This window comes from Coturnix japonica, chromosome 3 (assembly GCF_001577835.2).
Source record: "Coturnix japonica isolate 7356 chromosome 3, Coturnix japonica 2.1, whole genome shotgun sequence".
Lineage (NCBI taxonomy): Eukaryota > Metazoa > Chordata > Aves > Galliformes > Phasianidae > Coturnix > Coturnix japonica.
This window is the reverse complement of record NC_029518.1, coordinates 12,087,426-12,108,009: the sequence shown is the minus strand read 5'-3', so window position 1 is coordinate 12,108,009 and position 20,584 is coordinate 12,087,426. Positions and strand designations below refer to the sequence as shown.

Below are 20,584 nucleotides of genomic sequence, written 5' to 3'. Positions count from 1 at the left end.
TCTAAAATACAGCTGGTGGAGGCAGTGCTATGAGCTAGAATTTAATACTGGTGCCTAGCACAGTGGTATCTAGCCAATTAGGAGAATGAAATGACAAACCAGGTACAGAGGAAACTAAATGGTAAAGCGCTGAATATTACTGGCATTCCTAGGCTCAGTTACCAGCCTAACTGCATACCCCTTCACTTTGTTATAAATGGAAATGGAGGACCTGGAGTCAGTCCGCTTTCCCACTGAGGGAAATCAGATCTCTTAATTGTCTTAATTCTCTGGCAAGTATCACATACATCCTGGAACTACCTGTTTTTGGAGAAGAAGAAAAGCCTGTTCACAGCCTCCTTTTGAGTCTGTGATTGCTGTTCAGCCAAGAGTGAGGCACTGATTGAGTCTGAGAGAAAACGTGTTGCTGTGAAACTGCAGAGCTGGACGAGCTTCTGATCCAGGCTCAGCTCCCAGAGCCATTGCTTATTTCATCCACTGACAATTTAGCATAAAACACAGACAGTAATTTGAAATTAAGTGATGAATTCCATCAGCTAAGTATTTTGAAATACTGCTTAAGTAGTATTTGATTCAAAAATTATTTGAAGTTTGTCTGCTAATGTAATGAGGTGAGAATTTCTATTGAGATGAAATAGGCTAATCAATTTGAACACTGATACTGAGTTAAAGCAATTTAAAATATCACTCTCCACTGCAGTAATGGATCCCGCTTCACTAAAATTACATCTGAAGAAATGGTAGACTCTCCCTGGGTCGATCTCTTCAAATAAATTTGGTGCAGCTGTGGTAAGAAGGGCCTCACTGCCCTGGCTGCACAGGGTTTTTCCACTCCCATTAATCTGGGAGCTAGTCATTAACTCACCTGTGTTCAAATGACATAGGTGGGTTAACAACCCCCCACCCATCCCACTTGAGTGCAATCAAAGTGCACTCTCAGAGCCACAAAATACTCCTCATGGGCTGATTTCCTTGCAGGCTGCCTGTGGAACTGGCTGACAGTAGCCAGCACATCCCAGGGCTGCTTGGCTGTTTTTTATTGCTATGGAAGGCCACGCGAACACTGCTCTGCAGGTTGAAAGTGGGGGTGCTGCCAAAGCTGTGGAAGTTTTTGTTCTGGGCTCAGGGCTGTGGGTCAGGTTTGCCCTGCCCCTGGCACAGCTGCTCTCATTCAGTGGTTCCCTGGGTACCCTCCTGGGTTGAGGGACAGCTGTTCGGCATCGTGCAATCATTTGGAGCTACCTCAGGAACGTTTAAAATTAAGTAGTGGGTTATGGGATGGAATGGAAGCCAGTTAAATGTTGTAGCTGTTAGTGAAAGCTCTGAAAAAGTATAGCGTTATACTCCTAAGAGAAATACAGCCTGATATGCTCAGAGGTTCTCCCAGAAAAGGTAAGTGCTTTTTTTCTCTAAATAGTTTCCTACAACTGTTCTGGCTCTATTAGGAGGGGTAGGAATGGCTTTTTGTCACTGAACAAAACATATTGAAACTAGCAGAATGTAATATTTAAAATGTAGTACGCAGGAAAGGAATTCAATGAAATAGTTAAAATCAATGAGTTCTTTTAGCAACCTTTTATTTTGAAGAGCTAATTCTCAGCAGCAATATCCCTCTCAAAATCCCTCTTTATAGTTGTTCCTGGGTAGAGAAAGGGCAGCTTCCCAGAGCCTGCAGCCAGAACTCACCTTGGGACACCTCCCTGTGCACAACTTGGGGCTTCTTCCTCCAGACTTCTTTTTCTGAACTAGAAAAACACAAATTGTGAGTGAACCCGTATAAGGCCACGTGCTCCAAATTGCTGCTATCCCTTTTGATTCTTATGGAGGAAAAAAGTCTTCATAAATTCCAATTCCTTATTAGCTGATGGTGAGGCTCCTCTGGCTTGTAAGTATTGGGGTGTGCCCTTCCCTTCATACCTTTGTGGTCGAGGATGGTATCGCGCTGAAGGGCCGTAGCGCTCCCGATGCGAAGCAGGAAACTTCCACGTCGTTTAGTGGCACGGGGAAGGCGAATGGAGCGGCTGGGAGGGTTGTGCGGCGGGCAGTTGTGCCAGGAGCTCCGGGCCGGCAAGCGGAGGGGCTGGAGTAGAAGAAGAACTGCTGCTGGGAATTAGGCGTCTGCACCGCTCCAGGGCTCGGACTCTGCTCGGTGTCCAGGAGTGCCCGAAATGCCCCTGTTCCTCTCGCCCCAACACGCCTCCCTGGTGTTGTGGGTGCTGCCGGGGAGTGCTAGCCCGAGATCTCAGGTGTGCCCTCTGCCCTTTACAAAGGGTGCCGGCTTCGCTCCTGACGTTGCCACACAAAAGCAGCTGCCCGTTTCGTTCTAAATTAGCACGCTAAAGTGCAGCTCGCCTTCGACGAAATTACTGCCGGTCCGTGAGCAGCCCGGACTACAAAACCCTCCTCCATCCACGGAGCACGGTTTAGCTGCACGCATCCCGCGAGCAGCTGCTCCGGCCGCCTGCCCGAGGTCCCCGCTCTGCCGGCATCCCCGCGGGGATCCACGCGAGCCCCTCCGCCCAGCGCGCCCGGGGGAAGCCCGGCTCCGCTCCCCGCCCAGCACCGCCCCGTCCCTCAGCGTTGGCACCTCCATCACCGCTGGCATCTCCCCTCCTCCCGTCCTCCCCCTTCTCGCACACCCACACACTCTTCCCCATCCCTCCTCCCCGGCACTCCGCAGCGGAGCGCTTTAGCAGCCTGTGCTGCTCCTCGGATAGGAGCGGCTGGAGCTTTTTACAAATTGTTTTTTCCTTTTTTTGTGTGTGTGTTTGTTTTATTTTCTTCTCCCTTCCTCTCCTCCGGAGCGGATTCTCTCGGAGCAGCCGCCGCCGTGTGCACGCCGAGCCGAACAGGGAGGATGGCCACGGGGCGCCTCCCGGGGCTGCTCTTCCTCTTGCGTGAGTACCGCGGGTCGCGATATCCCCCCTCCGTCGCGACCTGGACCATGTCGCGGTGCTGCCAGCGCTCCTTAGCCCCGGTCGTGCTTCACCTCCCCCGGCCGCCCCATCTCTAGCGCCCGCTCCGTCGCGACAGGGCGGCTGTGTCCCGGGGCTGGGTGCGGGCTGCCGGGGGCCCCGCTCAGCTCCTCTGTGTCCGCAGATGCCGCGGCTCGTGTGGCTGCCGAACAAGAAGTTGAAAACCTCTCCGGGCTTTCCCCTAACCCCGAAAAGGATATTTTTGTGGTGCGGGAGAACAGGACGACGTGCCTCATGGCGGAATTCGCCGCCAAGTTCATCGTCCCTTACGACGTGTGGGCCAGCAACTACGTGGATGTGAGTGGGGCCGGGTGGGCGGCGGGTCTGGGGGGGGGCGGCATCGGGGGGTCACCCATCTGAGCCCCGCTCCCCGTTGGCAGCTGATCACGGAGCAAGCCGACATCCCGCTGTCGCGAGGCGCCGAAATGAAGGGCAAGTGCGGCACCAACGAGTCGGAGCTGGAGATCTCCTGGCTGGAGCGGGCGTACACCCTCAAACTCTTCTTCCTGAAGGTACGGGGCTGGCCCCTGCAGGCTCGGTCGCGGGAGGTGCTCGGCCGAGTTGCGGGGCCCTGACCGGTCCTATCCCCGCAGGAGGGGCACAACACGTCCCGCGGGCCGGAGGCTTTTTGGAGGCTCAGCCGGATCCAGTTCGCCTACGACACCTCGGAGCGCACCTACTTCAAGGACGCCGTCAGCCGTAAGCGCCCGGGGAACGGCGCTGCAAAGCGCGTCTGGGGGCCGGCGGTGTGGGGCCGACAACTCGCGACCGGGTGCCGCTTCCAAACCCTCTATTCATGGTTCTTTTATATTCTGTACGTGCGGCTTTTGATCGCCCGCGGTTGCGGCGGGAGGGAGCCGAGCTGTAGCTCTGCCCGCTGTCTGCGCTGCTCTCGGTCCTCCGGTGGCGTCCGGGAGCGTGGGGACAGCGGCTCCGGCTCTGCCTCGGTCCTGCGGCACTTGGCCCTCGCTGCAGCCTCTGAGGCTGCTGGTTTTTAACTCCGTCCCGATGGCTGTTGAGTAGGTGGGAAGGCAGCGGTTTCCCTGTGATAGTGATGAAACGGACATCAATGTTCTTTGAGCATCCGCACCCGACAGCGGTCGAGTCATCCCTCACTGGGTTTCCTTTCTTTTGGCTTTCGTTTGGGATTTATCTTATTTCTGCTCAGAAATGAGTCATCTTGCACTGAAAATTAAAATATTGTCCTTTGCTTTTTCTTTTTTTTTTTTTTTTTTTTTTCCTTCATCGAGATTTTCAAATTCCAGCACAGTGTGTGATGAGTTGATGGTGTGGACTTGCTGGTTGTAGAGCTGTATTTCCCTGTTTGTTTGTTTTTCTTTCCCCCCCACTGCTTGTGTCCTCTAAATGTGGTGGTGGCAGTGACTCAACACCCTTCGATACCCTCTGCGGATGCAGAACACTTACTGCCTTTCTGTGATGCTGGAGGGGAACAAAGGGCTGCAGACCGATGGGAGGTGGGAGGCTTCCCTTGTTCCACCTTGCTGATCTGCCCTCCGCTTTCCTTTGTGAAGCGTACTAGATATAATGAGGAACTATTTTCTTGTAATCTATGTTTGGGTGAACTAACCACCTTTGTTCTTGGGAAGGATGTTATGGCCTATGTGGCTCAGCAGTATGATCCTCAAACTGCATTGCTGACTCCGCATGAATTCAGGGTTGAATTGCAGCTGTTGGAGTTGCTCTTTCCCAAACACTGAGAGTACGAATACAGTCTGAGGTTGTGACCTGCATGGACATCAATACCAACCCAACCTTTGGCTTTATGGACTTCAAGTCCTGTGGGAGGAGTGTGGCTGGAAGCAGTCGTGACCAGGTGGCCGCAGTGCGGATGTTGTCCCAGCTGCGTGGGGGTGCCATGAGGACTGCACGGTGCTGTCCTAGGAGAAAATGCTGCTTTGAGAGCACTGAAGCGTTCAGCCACCATGCGGCATATCCAATGCTCAGTGCATTAGCTTTGTTGTAATAAAGTCACATTGGTTCCCCCAGAGGCAGGGCTTGACCTTGGCTCCTTCTGCTCCTTGGCAGCTGGGAAGCACACGGCCAGCTCCCATCGGCTCTCTGCCTTGGTCACCCCAGCGGGGAAGTCCTACGAGTGCCAGGCGCAGCAGACCATCTCCCTCATCTCCAGTGATCACCAGAAGTCTGTGCAGCTCCTGTTGTCTGAAGTCCGCATCCAGCCCTTTGACATCGCCGCAGACTTTGTCTTCAGTGAAGGTAAGGCATGGGGCGAAGACGTGTCCTGCATCTCTATGGCTCTGCCACGGCCTTTGAGGATGTCTTTATTTCCTTGAGGAATTTGGGTCTCACCTTGTTTGCAACATTATCTATTCCCTGTGGTGGGTTCTCAGTGGTCCTTGAAGTCCCTCCATCCTGTTATGTGCCTCTGTGGTCTCTCAAAAGCTTCAGCCCAGCTGTTTGGTCACAGCACAGGCTGTCCCTGTGTGAATATTAGTTTTTTAAGGCCCCATCTAGCTGTGTCCCTGTGGGGTAGAAGAGTCTCCTCAGCATCACCAGAGCTGCTTTCTGGACAGATCCAGGGTTCTGAGCCACAGCACGTTGAGGAAAGATTGGGAAAAGTTTGTGATGAACATTTCAAGGATGGCAGAAGTGTAAAAGGGACTTTGTCAAGAGACCTCTAGATGCTGGTGTTCTTGGTTTAGGCAAGAAGTTTCTGCTTCAGTATTTGCTGCTGTGCTAGGTGGGATGAAGTTCGATGTGTCCCTCTGTGCAGTCCCTGCGCTAATGGCTTGTGGGATCTAGGGGAGGGTTGGTGCTTGGGAACGTCTGTGTGGGGAGCAGGTGAGGGTGGCAAGGAGATGGATGGATGTAGTGGCTCAGCAGCAGGAGAAAGCTGTAAAGCTTTGGTCTTCCCTGGTGCAATGAGCTGCCTGCCCACCTTGAGATTTGCCTTCAGGGATTACGATGATATATTAATCCTAAGGGAGGGGTGGAGCTCTTTCCCCATCACAGCTTTCACTTGTGGTTTCAGGTTGGATAAGAGAAATTGTTGAAATGTATATTCCTCTAAGTCTTAGTGCTTTAACACCAGGCTCCTTTTTATAGAATTGCTTTAGCAAAATATTTAACACCATTATTTAATGAGGTGCAAGAATTTGTAATAGCCCAGTCTTTTAACAGCAGGCTTAGAAGAGGGTGTTATTTTCAAGCCCAGCACTGAAGTCATAGGCCTTTATTATTTTGCATGTGGGAAATACTGTAGAACACGTGCTGAGCACCTTGTGACTCACGTTCCTTTCGCTGCTGTAGTAAATGCGTGCCATTGTGTGCTCTGGTTCTGGCAGTGCTCCACATGGCTGCATTACTCATTGTAAGGACAGTTTGGGAGGGAAATGGCTTTATTTGTGAAACAAATGCATATATATATATAATTTTTCTATAGAAGTAGCATCACATTTTGCATAGACTGCAGGGATAAAAAGGTAGAATTCCATGGTTTGATATCACTTCTGTTGTACACCTTCATCCTTTCCCTGTTCCTATGGATCCAGGCTCCCTACAGTTGGGGGTTGTCTGGACAGACCCTGGATGTAAGAGGAGAGGGTGGTTAAAATACACGGGTTGGGGCTGAAGCTGGGCTGCAGTGGCAGTGTGATACCGCACTTGGAGTGCGATAGCTCACAGTTATGACAGCCAGGCTCTGCATTTGTTGCCAAAGGGGATACCTCCTCCTCTTGTGATGGGCTCTTTTGGTATCAGTGTGTAAATATTTCATTATTGTTATTATTACTGTAGGGCTTTCTTTGCTCATTTTATGTGGGACGTGGGGTGACTTCAGCTGATGTTGCCGTTTTAAAATGCGTGTGGGGAATTCCTCATTCTGAGCACCGTTTCTGTCCTGGTCAGGCTTTCTGGTTTGTCGTTGTTGCTCTTTGTATTGAATTACCTCTTTTCATGCAACTCCACTGGAGCACCTGGAGAGGATGGCCAGGAATGCTGGATGGTGGTTATCTAACAGCAGAGCTCTAGCCCCGGCTGCGGCACAGCCCTGCAGTCTGCCTCGCGCTCACCACATGCATGGCAGGATGTGATCCTTTGTGGGGTCTGAGAATCACTGCCAATCTGAAATTACAGTAATTAGCCTTCTCCTGTTTGGTTCATTAATTTCCTATTAGGTAAAATTCCTATTAATTATGAACAAGCTACAGAACATTCTAAAATATTTTCTACCAGAGAATGAGACCTGCTAGAGCGGGAGGATTGCCTTACACCGCCAAGCAGTGCTGGGAATGGGCTCATCATTCATCCTCCCGCTGTCCTGCCTGGAGGAGATTAAGGAACTTGCAGCGATCAGATCGCTTCAATTTTCTGAATGCTTGAAGTTAAGTGCTGGAATTATTTTTTTTAAGACCCTGCTTCCAACCAGCACATGGACATACAGATACTTCTTTACCTTTATGAGGTAAGAGGTCTTTAATGAATGTCTCTTCTAACCTGAGCCATTCTATGAAAGCAGCTGACACACCAGCATCCGAAGGCAGACAGCGGGGCTTCCCCATCCTGAGCAGTCCCAGATGAGAGCTGTGCTCTCAGGGCAGCCCCTCTTTGCGGGGTGTATTGATTGCAGCTAAAAAGCACGCTACCTTCTTTTTTTAAACCTATCACTTATACAATCCCATCTCAAAAATCCATCCTGTTGTGCCCAATGCTGCCAGGCTGTTCTTCCATCCATTTAACAGCCCTTGCACCAGATCTTGGGCTTGCAGTCGTGACTGGCAAAATGCTGTCTGATGCTTGTTTATTACGTATATATATATTTTCCTTGCTGCTGTTTGTTCTGCTAAAGGAGGCTGAAACAAGAAAATGGGCCTGGTGAGTGATTTTGTAGCCTACTGCTGAAATTGGACGAGCACTCACCATAGAAACCGTGGTGGTACGTGAGCTGCGGTGCCTCGTGCTGCCCGAGGAAGCTCAGCACAAAGGAATGGAGTGCACCTGGGTGCATCCTTTGTCATCCCCCTGCAGCTCTGTGTGGGGATATGAGGTGGCACAGGGGTGGCCCTGGGGGATGGCCCACCTCCCAGCATCGCCCCAACATCCTACATAGCAAAAATCCCCTGGAAACCTTTGCACTGTGCTGAACTGAGTATAAAGCTCAGCAGGTTGGGCAGATGCTGAGATCTGAGTGACCTGAAGCAAAATCTCAGAGAAAGTGAAATGGAAATAGTCTGTTTTCCTGCAGAAGCTATTGATTTAATGTAGAAATGTCTGTTCCCGAAGTGACGGTGTCTGATTTGCTGTGCACTGAGCGGTCCTTCTGCCTGCACTGGGGCTGCTCAGGTCAGATGTCTTGAGTGTGGGGCTGCCTGAAATTCCTGCACTCTGCCTCTCCCCTCTTTCTCTTCTGACAGGGTTGGAATAGCACCTGCTGCTGCAACCTTGCAGGTTTGCAGGCCTCAGTGTCTGCCTTGTCTTATCTTCTAGGGGTATAAGTGCAGTATTGATGTTGAGGGATAGAGTTATAGATGTGAAAAGATGTATCATAATATGAATGCAATGTTCATATGGTGTTGAAGTGCAGGTTCAGAAGACGAATTCTGCAGCACCTTCAAGCTGTAATGCTGAGCAGATGGTGCTGTGCTTAGTGCTTTTGGGCACCTCCCCACAGCCCAGCACTGCTTCCCTGTGCTCTGAGAGCAGAGGTGTCAGTGAGCAGCTTCAGTGGGACAGAATGGATGCCTTGGGGTGAGCTGCACAGCTGCCTGCGATGTCTGGACACAGAGCATTTTGTGCCCTGGGAGTGCAGCAGTGCCTGGCTGGGGGCAGTGTGCTATGGGGTGTGCTGCTGGAGAGCACTGGCTTTGCTTTGGGGATTTTTCCTGTTGGTGTGTTTTTTATTTTTTCCTTATAATCCTCTTTTAAAAAGTGTCATGAGAAAGAACTATCTGCTGTGGCTGCATGCAGGGACTGACACCTTTGTGAGTTGTGACTCAGAGACTTAAATACAGCCGTGGCTTCCTGTGGGTGCAGGTTTTGGCCACATCTCCTGACAGATGTTGTGCTCTGTACCTGATTTACTTTGGCAGGAGATGGGAATTCAGATGCCTCAAGCAGGTGCTAGAGAGTTGGGTTAGTCCCAAAGCTTTTAGCTGAGGCTCTTTCTCTGACCACAGACCCTCACATTGACCCCGTTCTTCTGAAAATCCAGTGCTGCTCCTGTTTAAGGAAATGTGTGTAGGCAAACCTGCCATATTTGAGCACAGGTGAATGTTTTCAGCTGGTATTACAGCAGACTTGTTGTAGTGTACTGTAGGATTATAAGCCAAGTGCTTTTCCAGCCTCTGCTTTGTGCCCACACACCATCAGGGTCGGATCTGACCGTGGCTGTTCCTGCAGTTGTCACCAGGCAGCTGCTGTGGCTCTGCTCAATGCTGTGAGCCTGGTCAGGCCTCAGCATCCTGAACTGGGGGAATTCCATCGAGCTCAGGGGAACCTGATTTGGGTTCTTTACTGGTTTTGTTTTGTTTTGTTCCCCTTTCTTTTTACTACAAACAAAACCCCTGCATTGCAGCAACTGCTGAACCGCCTGTAACAGTCCCAGTGATTAATCACTCCTCTGCTGGAACAGTGAGCAACTAGAACTGAAAGAATGCTTCCTTGTCAGACTACATCGCACTTTTGCTTTTCTTGTTTCACTTCATCTGCTGCTTATAATGTTCCTAAACACGCTGCTGGGAGGTGGGCTCTGCTTTGGGAGGCAGTGCGGCTCCGGAGGTGCCGGCAGCACTGGAGATACAGATATGTCCCTGCTGTCACCTCCTGCCTGTGCTGAAGGGTGCCAGGGTTTTTCCTGCTACTTTCCACACACCTGCTGCTGGAGTAGGTTGCAGGGTTTGTTATTCTGAGCTATTCCAGATTTCTGCATCTTGCTGCACTGCATCCCTGCATCAGCTGCTGGGGGAACCCATCTGGTCTCTTGATGAGAGGCATTAGTGGTGCTCTTTGTCTCTCTGTCACAACTACTTTTTTCTGCCTCTTTTTTCTGAACTTATTGCTACTTCCATTGTTTATAGCAGAATTCTGGCACTGTGAATAAGACAACCCAGGGACCGGAGCTCTGTCCCTGCTGTGCTGAGGTTTATTGGTCAGAGCTGACGTTCTTGTTGTGGTATAGCAGCCCCACCAGCTCTGCCTGAGCATCAGCATGGACAAGTGAGGTTCTGGTGGAGAAAGTGAACTGTGAACCTCCCTACTGCCTGTAATAGGCTGTGGCAGTGTAAGGGAGCTGAACTGAACTGAAAGGGTACTGTGTTTTCCACTTTTGGTGACTGTACATTGCAAGCTAAACAGAAAAATGTTTTCCCATCACAAAAGTGATTGTTTTCTAGGGGTTTATTGAGCAAGGGTGAGGATTTACAGGCTGGGGGTTGGAAATCCCAAGGGAGGCTTGTGGTGCTTCTGTTAGTCCTTTTCTGTATTTGACAAACAAAGATGGGCTGCTGTGATGCTGCCTGCCCACAAACACGGGGCCCTGCCAGCATTGGCGTGGTGCCCTGAGGCAGCTCGCAGGGAGGGGGCAGGGGCTGGTGGGTCTGTCAGCCCACGGGCACAGGGGAAAAACCTTTTTAGTGATAAGCGGGGTCAGTGTGATGCAGGTTCAAGTCGTGCTGTTGTCAAGGTCTTGTGTTTATCACCTTTATAGTCTCTAAATAGAGCAAGTCTTCACCCAGGGTCAGGAAGCTTGCTCTTTTGCTGCCCTGCTTCCAGCACCGGTGCTGTATTGGTGTGACACAGCTTTGAAGAGGAGCATATGGGTCTGAAAGTGCTTTATGCCACTGCATCAGCTGCCGTGGTAAATGACGTTTCCTCTTCCTCCAAGCCTGTGCTGTGTCTGTGATTTCAGTTTCCTCCACAGCAATTGATTTTTCTCCCCAGGACTCTGATGACTGCTGCCATCTCTCTTTGTTGGTGCAGCTATTTTTGCTGTGCAGGGATCCCGGGGTGCAGCTGACTCGTACAGGACGGCTTCTCCAGGGAGATAGGTTTAGTCTGGCAGCAGGAGTTAACATTAGTGATGTCTCACTCATTTCTCTCTTTATCTCTTTCTCATTTTCCCCCCTGCAGAACACAAGTGTCCAGTGGACCAGAGGGAGCAGCTGGAGGAAACCCTGCCTCTGATTTTGGGCCTGATACTGGGGTTGGTTATCGTGATAACCCTGTGTGTTTATCATATCCACCATAAGCTCACAGCCAACCAAGTGCAGATTCCTCGTGACAGATCTCAGTACAAACACATGGGATAGGTGACAGGACCCAGCGGCTCCAATATTCATCAGGTAGAAAAAGCAAAAGCAATTTTCTGTATGGGAGAGAAAAGGTTACGTGGGGGGGAAGGGATGGTATTCACAGCACCCAACTGCAGCATTTTGTGGATGCGCAGGGTTGGGCTTTGATACAGTGAGTGCACAGACAGCTGTCTCCATAAGACAACCAACTGATTTCAGGAGCCTGTCTGTGGCAGTAGGTGCTATGAATACCTTCTTCATCAGCTGGACCCAACACAAATACTTCACGTCAGAGCCAAATACTGGGGGCAGAATAGTTCTGTTTCTTCCTTTTTTTCCTTTCCTTTTTTCCTGAAGGGATCTTTACCTCCCCATCGTGCTGCTCTTGGCATGCGGTCTGCCTGTCTGTGTATTGCAGAGAGCAGGGCTGGGGGATGGGGCCGTTGCATGGACTCCATTAAGGTCATCTAAGGAAGGGGCTCAAACCGCACTGCTGGCGTTTGCACTCATGTTAAGTGAAAGCACAAGGAGGTATGGGGGTGTGTTAGGAGAAATTCAGGCCGAGTCTTCAAGCTGCTGTAATGTGGAGTAGTGCAGCAAGGCAGACTGCAGCCAGCTGAGGGTCTGACCCCATGCTTAAGGTAAAGAAAGTTTGTTTTTGCTTCCTGAGCCACATCTGAATTAAACTTAACAAAAAAATACGAGTATTGATACACAAACTATAAAGTGCCATGCTACTGCAAGTCAACTGAGAAATGCTTCTGGCTGGACATCCTGCACGTATTGTGATTGTCGTTGAGATGTTACATTGCTACCTGCAACTGATACCTTCACAGTGAGACTAAGAGAACAGAAATAGTCACGTTACTATGCAGATTATTCAGGTATAATCTAACGTAACAGGAAACATGTAAGGAAACCCTCGGGATCTAACCTTAAATGTAGGCCATTTTTAAATGAATTAAAACATGTACATATATCGTTCTTGATTCCCGTTGTTATTTGGAAATGCTGTAATGCTTTTTCCCAGCTCTGTGTTATGAGGGGCCAGCTGTGACAATGGGTGATCAATGGGAGGCTGTTCTGTGTAGCTTGCGGTTCTAGCAGTGTGTTGGTGCACATGGATTGGTGGGGATGTTCTGTGGTTGCTTGGTGCTTCATTAGGTACCACTTGGTTCCCACTGAAACCTTTGTCTTCTCTTGGCTCCTCAGGCCTCGTCTTAGCTGAGATATGGACATAACCTTGTTTTCCTTCAAGTGACTTGATGTGAATCAGGAACTCTCACTTCAGCTTGAAATAGAATAAGCCAAGGAAAGCAGTCATTTCAGTGTTGAAACCGTTACTTGGGTTTAGATGCTTTCTACTGTGGTCTCATTTCTTTTTACATTGTTTACATGTTGGTGTTTAGCTGTTAGTCATAGACGGCTTATCACGAGTTAGCTGCAAACCAGGCGCTGCTTTATGGGTGTTAGTGAACACATGGTAGAACGTGGATAAACATGAGGAGCTCATCAACCTACTGAGCTCTATAAGGACCTGTCATAATTAAGTACTTACTGAAACAGCTGTTAATGACTTGCAAAGTACTTACAAATAGAACTTAAATCCATAATTTTTTGGTTGTATTTCTGAGGGAGTCAGGTTGCCAATAGATGTCCTGCCCTCTGCTCCTGTGGTTACATGTATTTGTGAGTCGCTTTAGAACAGGTGAGCAGAGGAAAATGCCTCGTTTATGAATGAAAATGGAAGCATGAGATAAGTGGAGTTGGCAATGTGCTGCTTTTGACTGGCTCTATCTTAGGGACAACGGATGAGATCTCTCACAAGATGACGGTGGGTGCATTTTGAAACCTTTCCTGATGTCTGCAACCAAAAGCACGTGGTGTAATGCCAACCCTTGTCTTAAGCCTTACTTAATACCTGATAAGCAAATACCATCAGAGATCCATTAGCTAACTGATGCCACCACTGTGGTAGCTGAGTAAAGCTTTAGGGCCCTGTAAAGGGGGGGGGAAAGATCACCTCGAGAAGCAGGATGTGTTTCAATGGGCCCAGTCCTTCTGCAGTACTTCAAAGCTGGCTGGGTCTGCCCACCCCTTCTGGTAATCTTTGGTACTTTGTGGCTGACTGCAGAGCAATGTCTGGATGTTCCTGCTGTGTGCTGTCAGTGCAAATGTGTGCTGAGCATTGAAAGGCTTTTTTTGTGCATTTTATAGGTGGTGTGTGCATGTGTGTCTGTGTACTGGGAACAGGGTGAGTTCCAGTTGGCTGAATCGTGGTACTTTGCTTGCAAGCACTACACCCCTCACATTTCTCTAACTGCATCGCTTGCTTTAGGCAGCAGGGATACCGTGGTGACTTCTGCCACAGGGAAGGTTTGTTTTGTGCAAGGAGAAACTGAAAGGGAAGCAGCTGTGGGGAGTAGGGGGTTTTCTTGGCTTGGTCAGCATGGCCGCCTCCGGGACAGGAGGGGCTCTGAGGGAAGAAACAATCTGTATCCTAAGTCAAGGAGTCCTGCAAAGAGTGAGGAGCCGTATCTGTGTCACTATTTCTTGCCATTGTTTTTCTGCACAGCACAAGCCTTCAGGAGCCTTACCTGAGTGTTATGCATCTTCCAACTTGCAGTCCTTCAGGTTACATTAAATATATTTGCACATACGTACAAAAACCTTTTTCTGGTTACGGGCTTGGCCAAGCAGTCTGTGATGTTGTGCACAACTTAGAAAATACACATGAGACACAGGAAACAAGCACACTGAAATAAAATTAAGTATTAATTTATTGAACTCACATGTGCATTGTCCCACCAGTAGCTGATGGTCACAAAAGGAAACCCAACCTTTGAAACAGACAAAACTTTCAGTGAACTCAACGAGCGCTGTCTGAAGTATCTAATGATAAGAAAGTAGCAGAAAATTCTCCACTTGAACAGTCTAATGCTGAATACGAAAGAGGAAAACCCACCAACCCCATTTTTTATTCAAAGATGGTTTAAAAAAGTTTGACTTAGTCTGCTATAACAGTTTCACCTGTGTGCCACTGCCTCCACTGGTGCAGCCTTTATTTTCCTGAGTTGTCAAGACTACAAAATACAAACACTTGAAAAACCCCATAGGTGCCCCTGTTCTCTCAGCTGGGTTCCTGCAGGTCTGGACCAGCAGAGTGTGTTTGTGGCAGGGCAGAGAGGGGGCTCAGCTAAATGCGCTTCCTTGTAAGGTGCAAACAGGGTTAAGAAGAGAAGGGAAGGCAGAGGGGGGTGAGACAAGAATATCTACTTGATGTTCCAGTTCCTATTTCTCTCCCCTTCTCTGTTTGTTTGCTTCTTTTAATTGCTACTCCCCCTTCAACTGTCACTTAACTTTTAAGGGCTGTACTGAAAAAGCTTCTGTCCTATTGGCAAATCTTTTGACTGGGAGGAAGATATTCAAGAAACAGCTCCTGCCAGACTTACGTGTTTGGTTGCAGTTTGCTCCAATAAATAACAATATATGCACTATGACACTTTGTGATAAGAAATAAGCTAATCCTGTTGTCGTAAAACTGGCTTTTCATATCATTAAAATGAGGTCAGTAAGAAAAAAGTAACTGGAAAAACATGGCTTTTGTACTATATATAATTAAAACCTAATCGTTAATAAATAAAATTTAATTTATCATTGAAATAATTAATTATGAAGCTCTTCTAAAAATCGTAAAGGCAAAGCTATAGGCCTACAGTTAACATGCAAGTTCATCCAACAAATAACACAAAAATGTTCTGTAGTAGTCAACTGTTGTATCAACATTCAAGAAGGTCTAGACAGCAGCACGACTCTATATGGCAAACATCTCAGAACGTATCACAATGGTCTCTTCCAAATCTGGAGAACGCCTCCGTCAACTTCCACAGCGCGACATAAAGAATGGGTGTTTCTGCAGTAACAAAACTAACCTGACTTTGCAGCAGCGGGACGTGAAGGGACCGGCAGGTTGCTGGATGACCCTTGAGCAAAGGTACATCTGCGTTAGTTCCCATCGCAGGAGGAAGGGGGAACTGAGGGCCCCGGTGCCTTCTGGCAGGTGGCAGAAGCTTGGATTGCCAGCAGCCCCCAGAGGGCAAGTGCTCAAAGCAACTGCCCTGAGCAATGGGTGTTCTGCTGGGTGGCACCCGTGGATCTTCAGGCTGCTGTGGCAGCGGGACAAAGCGCTCTGCACCCCAAGGGAAGATCTGCCAAATTTTCTAACTTCCTAAAGGGCTTTTTTCCATATTCAAAAGGGTTAAAAAAAAGTAGGAAACATTTTTATCTTCTCAAGTTCTTGCTAAGTTACACATCTTACCTCAACTAGCACAATGGTTACATGACAAAGTACTGCAAGTTATCAAAAGTACTGTACAGAAAATTACAAATTCATTTCAAAATACATTACGTTGCTATGACTGAGATTAAAAAAGTGCTTTTTTTCTGTGTCAGAAAAGTGTTTTTCTGAAGTGCCGCAGCCATTACTTGGAAATCCTGGTGTTTTGCTCTGGTTGTGCTATCCTCTAGTCATTTGCTTTCCCCCCTTGTTTGCACCTGGCTCCTTCTGCCTGGATGGCCAAGATGACAACGTGGCGCAGCCACAGTATGTGACCCCTTGTGTGCTGGGCCAGGATCACCCCCTGGGTTCTTCATAACCCCACCGAGCACCCCTTTGGCTTTTACACACCACGTTATTTCCATGGGGTGGGTTTTCTTACGCAAAGTTTCGCTCACCCCTTCCCCTGGTTCCCACACAACCGCAGGGATTCCTGCCCAGCTGTTACCTGGCCCCTGCACCGACCTCCTCCTGAGAAGCTGCGTTCAGCGGTGCCGGTGCTGCCTCATGAGGGGCACGATGCACGAAGGGGCCCCGGCCAGCTTAAGGAATGGGTGTCTCAACAGTTCCTGCGCTGTGGCTCTCTGCGAGGGCTCCCGCACTAGCATCAAGTCCAAGAAGCCCCGGAGGACAGAGGAGACCTGCAACACCACGTTGGCATTAGGAGCAGACAAAGACAAGATTCCCAGCATATGCTGAGTACTTTACATATCACTTTTCTTTTGAAGACAACAGATTCTCTGAGCTTCCTGAGACAAAGATGCACTGAGCTGAAGGACCATGCATCTTCTCTGTGTCGTTCACGTTGAAAGCACCATGGTGCAGAACAGCACACAATACACAGCTTTGTGTGCAACGTGAGAAAAGCAGCAACACCTCACATGAGTGCTGAGGGCTCTGAGGGCTCAGGTCTGACATCATCCAGAAATGCACCCAAGGGACCTAAAGGCACTGGTGACAGACATGGCTGTACCAGTCTGAACAGAGCAGGGCCTGTGTGCTGCTTTGCTCTCGTCCTCTGGCAGGGCAGGAAGAGCAGGAGGTTCTGCCCATCCCCTTTCTTGAGCACTCACTGCAAAAGCAAACTCAGTGCTGAGCACTAATGGGTTTGTTTGCTTCCTGTCCTGCATCAGTCTGACATAGCACCCACTGCTCGAGGTGGCACTTAATGACTCCATTTACCCTTCATGCACAGCAGTGCGTGGCTGTGGCTTTATTACACCTGTGTGTATGCAAGGCCCTCATCAGCCGTGGGAAGCCTGACCTTGTGCATGTCCTTCACGCGGGGTGGTAAGTTATCCCGGATTCGGCGCATGGCCTGCAGCGGGGGCTCATTGAAGTAGGGGGGTTCACCGTCGATCATCTCTATCACCATGATCCCCAGAGACCAGATGTCCACCTGCAATGCACAGTCGGTTCACAAACACCGCTGGTAGCGCAGCATGAGGGAACAGGTTTGGCTTCTGAGGGTCACACAGGGCCCAGAGCAGCACAACAACTGCTGCCAGCAGCCATTTCAAGGCAGTAGTTGGGTGAGCCACCCCCTTTCTTTTTTAAACCAGCTGATGACACTGAGTGTGCTGAAGAAATGACCCAGCAACAACATGCATATGGTCTGCAGCTGGTCCAGGTGATGGTCACTGAGCGCTGCTAAGGCGTGCTTGTAGGACAGGCTGCCTGTACCCTGTGTTGCGGCACTTCAGCTGCACCTCTCCGAACCCACTGACTCTTTTCCCTGCACTGGCTCTGCATTGCTACAGAGAAGTGCAGTGAGTGGAAACACGGCGCAGAACAGCTGCTGTGAAATCAGGTAGTATTTCCCCTGAATACTAACAACTATAGCACCTCCTTCATACCCCTAGGCAAATACAAGCATGCACTTACTACACCCAGGCCCATTTACAGTGATGGCAGGTAGCACATTATATAATCCCTTTGGAAAATGATTCACTCCAGCTTAAAAAAAGAAACTCCAATCCTTTTTTTTTTTGTCCCAGTCTGCTGCACAGCTGCTCCAGAACCCCACTGCAATGACACTAACTGCTGTCATTTGCCAACCTAAATACCATCAGGGCCAGGCTATACTTATTCTGCTCCTCTGCCAGCACTATCCTCCAGCTTCATTTTTTTTCCTCCTTTCCCTGCTGGTGGGAAACCTAATGTAGCTCTAAGTTCAAGCACTTTATAATCCCATCAGTGTTATTAATGGGCTAATAATAGGTGATATTATTATCCCTGAAATATCTCTTATAAAACCACACGCTGGGGCAAATGCCAGTGCCTGCAGGGTGCCCTCACTTGCAGGTAGGAGCACATCCTGCCTGGGCCAAACAGAGCCCTTCTGTGCGTTCTGAAGATGCATCATCTCCCATCCCAGGCCTCGGCTGCACAGCTTGTTTCCACTCCTTTGTACACATGTGCGTGTATCTCACATATATCTAGCATATATGTATATAAATGTACATGTATACATGTATATACACACATATACACATATATAGCAGTGTTGCTCTATCAAGCAGAAGCTGACCAGGCCAAAGAAAATACAGCTGTGTCCTGGGCTGGGGACTCAGATGCTGTCTGTGCTGAGACTGGAGTAAGGAGAACTCCCAGGGTGGCAGTGCAGAAGTGCTGAGCCGGGTCCCACCAACCTGCCCTTCCTGTTCTCAGCTGAAAGACTCTGACAAAAACATATGGACTGCCTTTTTTTCAGGGGGCCTGCAGTTCTTTAAACAGTTCTTGCAATGTAGTTAGTTTTTTCTCATTCAACTCAGAGAACTGATTGCAATGAGAATACTACAGAGTATGGCAACTGACCCCACCCAACTGGCTCTTACATTTGGGATCCTAAGGGCCCGTGGCTTTGCCTTTGCTAGTACTCCCCTAGAGGCTGGGAAATCCCAGCTTTAACTGGCTGGAAGCTCAGTGGGTCTCTGCCTGCATGGCTGTGAAAGTACCGATGTGACTTGGCCTTGTGGTGCAGCTGTGCACACTGGCTACTGGTCTGGTACATGGATGTGTATGTGGCTCTATCTGCAGCTCCAGACTAATTGAGAGATCAACAACAGGCCTTCCGCAGTGTGCAAACAATGCTATTTTTCTTTCACAGAGTACCCTAAGCTAAACTATGTAAAGGAATTACACTCTAAACAGAGTTATTTGACTACACCTCACAAAGGAAGACGTTAAAAAAGCACACAGTGCCACACTCTAGGGCAAACACAAGTGCTGCTGCTCAGCACAGCTGTGTACAGCATCTCAGCTGTTGTCTTTTCCCCGGGCCCAGTGGGTTTGACTGCAGCACTGTGTGCCACTCTGGGTGCCTCACAGCTCGTACCTCGGTGCCGTAGGGCATCCGTGATATCACCTCTGGTGCCATCCAGTACGGTGTCCCAACCAGAGACTTCCTCCGTGGCACCTCCTTGGACACCTGGGCACAGAATCCAAAGTCGGACAATTTGATCTAAAAAGCAAAGACAAAGAGAAAGCCCCTCCTGAGTAACCACATACACACTGATCCAACCAGATACGCTTCCCTCTGGGAGAAGCCCTTGTCTCCTGCTGTAGGAGCTGGGATGGGGCAGCAACACGGTTCTGGAAGTGAGGTTGGAGATGGAGGATGAGCATGGAAAGAGCATGGCTGATTTCACCAAACAGAAGGCAGGAAAGTGGCAGTGCCTGTCAGCAGTGCCTGCTACTCACATCACCTCTCAGAGCTCCTTGTCACCCCTCCAGCAAAAGTGCAGAGGTGATCACTGGCCTGTAACTCAGCAGGAAAGCTGAAATCCCGATCTTACAGTATTTATAATTAATCTGTTATTGCAAATACATTAACTCAAAGTTTGCAGTGTATGTATGTTTAATAACATTCAGTGCAGTATCTATCGTAAGTAATACGTATCACTCTTAATATTTTATCAGCTTGAGATCTGAGTTTGCCAGAGAGCAGACAATCCCATGTTTCTCTTTCCACACAGAGCACCATCTGGCACTCCTAGAAAGCAATACCCCCAACCAACAATTTTTCAAGTGTGCTGTAGTCTGCCCCTCAAAAACCATCATCCGTATGTAGTGTATGTAGAAAGGGGCTTGAGGGAGGCAGGGACAGGTGGAAGACTCCTCCAAAATGGCTGCAAGAGATGAGGGACCTGCATCCAGTGCTGGGAACTTGGGAACTGAGGAAAGCATTGTCCTTGAGTAGCTGTGGCGGTGACCTGAAATAGAAATAATGGGATACACGAGCACTCTGGAGAGCAGCTCCTGCTGCATCATGTGCCTGCTTATACTCAGATGCAGGTGTTCTTTTTTTTTTTAAACCAACAAAAATGCTGGAAAATTATGACCTTACTCCTCCCCCACTGCTGTACAACACCAAGGTGAAAATCCCTCCAAATGGGGCCAAAATCAGCTGGCATGACTTTTGTGGCATCACTGCCTTCCAGAAACCGCTTGCTCCTCAAGGCAGCTGAAGCGTTAGCTTTTCCAAGTACTCTTCTGGAGGCCTAAAATCTATCCCTGGGCTTTTCTTGGAAGCTGCTCCACATGAGGGCAGCCCCTGGCACCGCAAGCTACGCTCCACACAGTGCAATGGCAGCCAGCACCCAGAGCCCACGAGCCATGCAGCCAGTCCATGAGCCATGCAGCCAGCTGCATGCTGGGGATGTGCTGCGAGCCCAGCTGGCCCCAGCACAAGTCAAGTGGGAAGTTCCATCAATTGCTGCATCGTGTAGAGCAGCAGTTGTTTATAATCAGCATCAGTTTGTTTTCTTTCAGATTCAGTACAGACCCCACTTTTTCCCCCCCAGTATAGGTATTAATTTTAACAGAATCACAAGCTGATTGTTGGTATTTCTAACACAAAGCCAGCAGCGTCAAGTCCTCCACACTAACCACATTTTCCAGTTTACAGGATGAAGAATGGAAGAAGAAGGGAGTTTTGGAAGCAGAGCCCGGTGTTCTTTTGCAGGAGCACAAGGGGTTTGGCAGATCTATTGCTCGTTCGAGTACAT

General features: G+C 49.1%; 2 protein-coding genes across 6 annotated transcripts in view; one reads left to right on the top strand and one right to left on the bottom strand.

Moving 5' to 3' along the window:
- The first annotated feature begins 1,186 nt into the window (after positions 1 to 1,186).
- On the top strand, positions 1,187 to 12,228 carry LAMP5 (lysosomal associated membrane protein family member 5). The gene is made up of 7 exons (XM_015857057.2): positions 1,187 to 1,392; positions 2,805 to 2,897; positions 3,100 to 3,272; positions 3,356 to 3,487; positions 3,569 to 3,674; positions 5,022 to 5,210; positions 11,079 to 12,228. The coding sequence occupies exons 1-7, from the start codon at positions 1,368 to 1,370 to the stop codon at positions 11,255 to 11,257; spliced, it is 897 nt and encodes a 298-aa protein (XP_015712543.1). The 5' UTR covers positions 1,187 to 1,367; the 3' UTR covers positions 11,258 to 12,228.
- Positions 12,229 to 14,001: 1,773 nt separating this feature from the next.
- PAK5 (p21 (RAC1) activated kinase 5) overlaps positions 14,002 to 20,584 on the bottom strand; it is a 143,307-nt gene continuing 136,724 nt past the window's right edge. For 4 of the 5 annotated variants that reach the window (XM_032443809.1, XM_032443812.1, XM_032443813.1 and 1 more), the window contains 3 exons: positions 18,913 to 19,038; positions 16,840 to 16,974; positions 14,002 to 16,216 (listed from right to left, as the gene is read on the bottom strand). In XM_032443809.1, coding sequence (XP_032299700.1) covers positions 16,061 to 16,216; positions 16,840 to 16,974; positions 18,913 to 19,038 — 417 coding nt within the window. In that variant the 3' untranslated portion in view covers positions 14,002 to 16,060. The remainder of the gene's footprint in view (positions 16,217 to 16,839; positions 16,975 to 18,912; positions 19,039 to 20,584) is intronic. The other variant, XM_032443810.1, reaches the window with a different exon arrangement.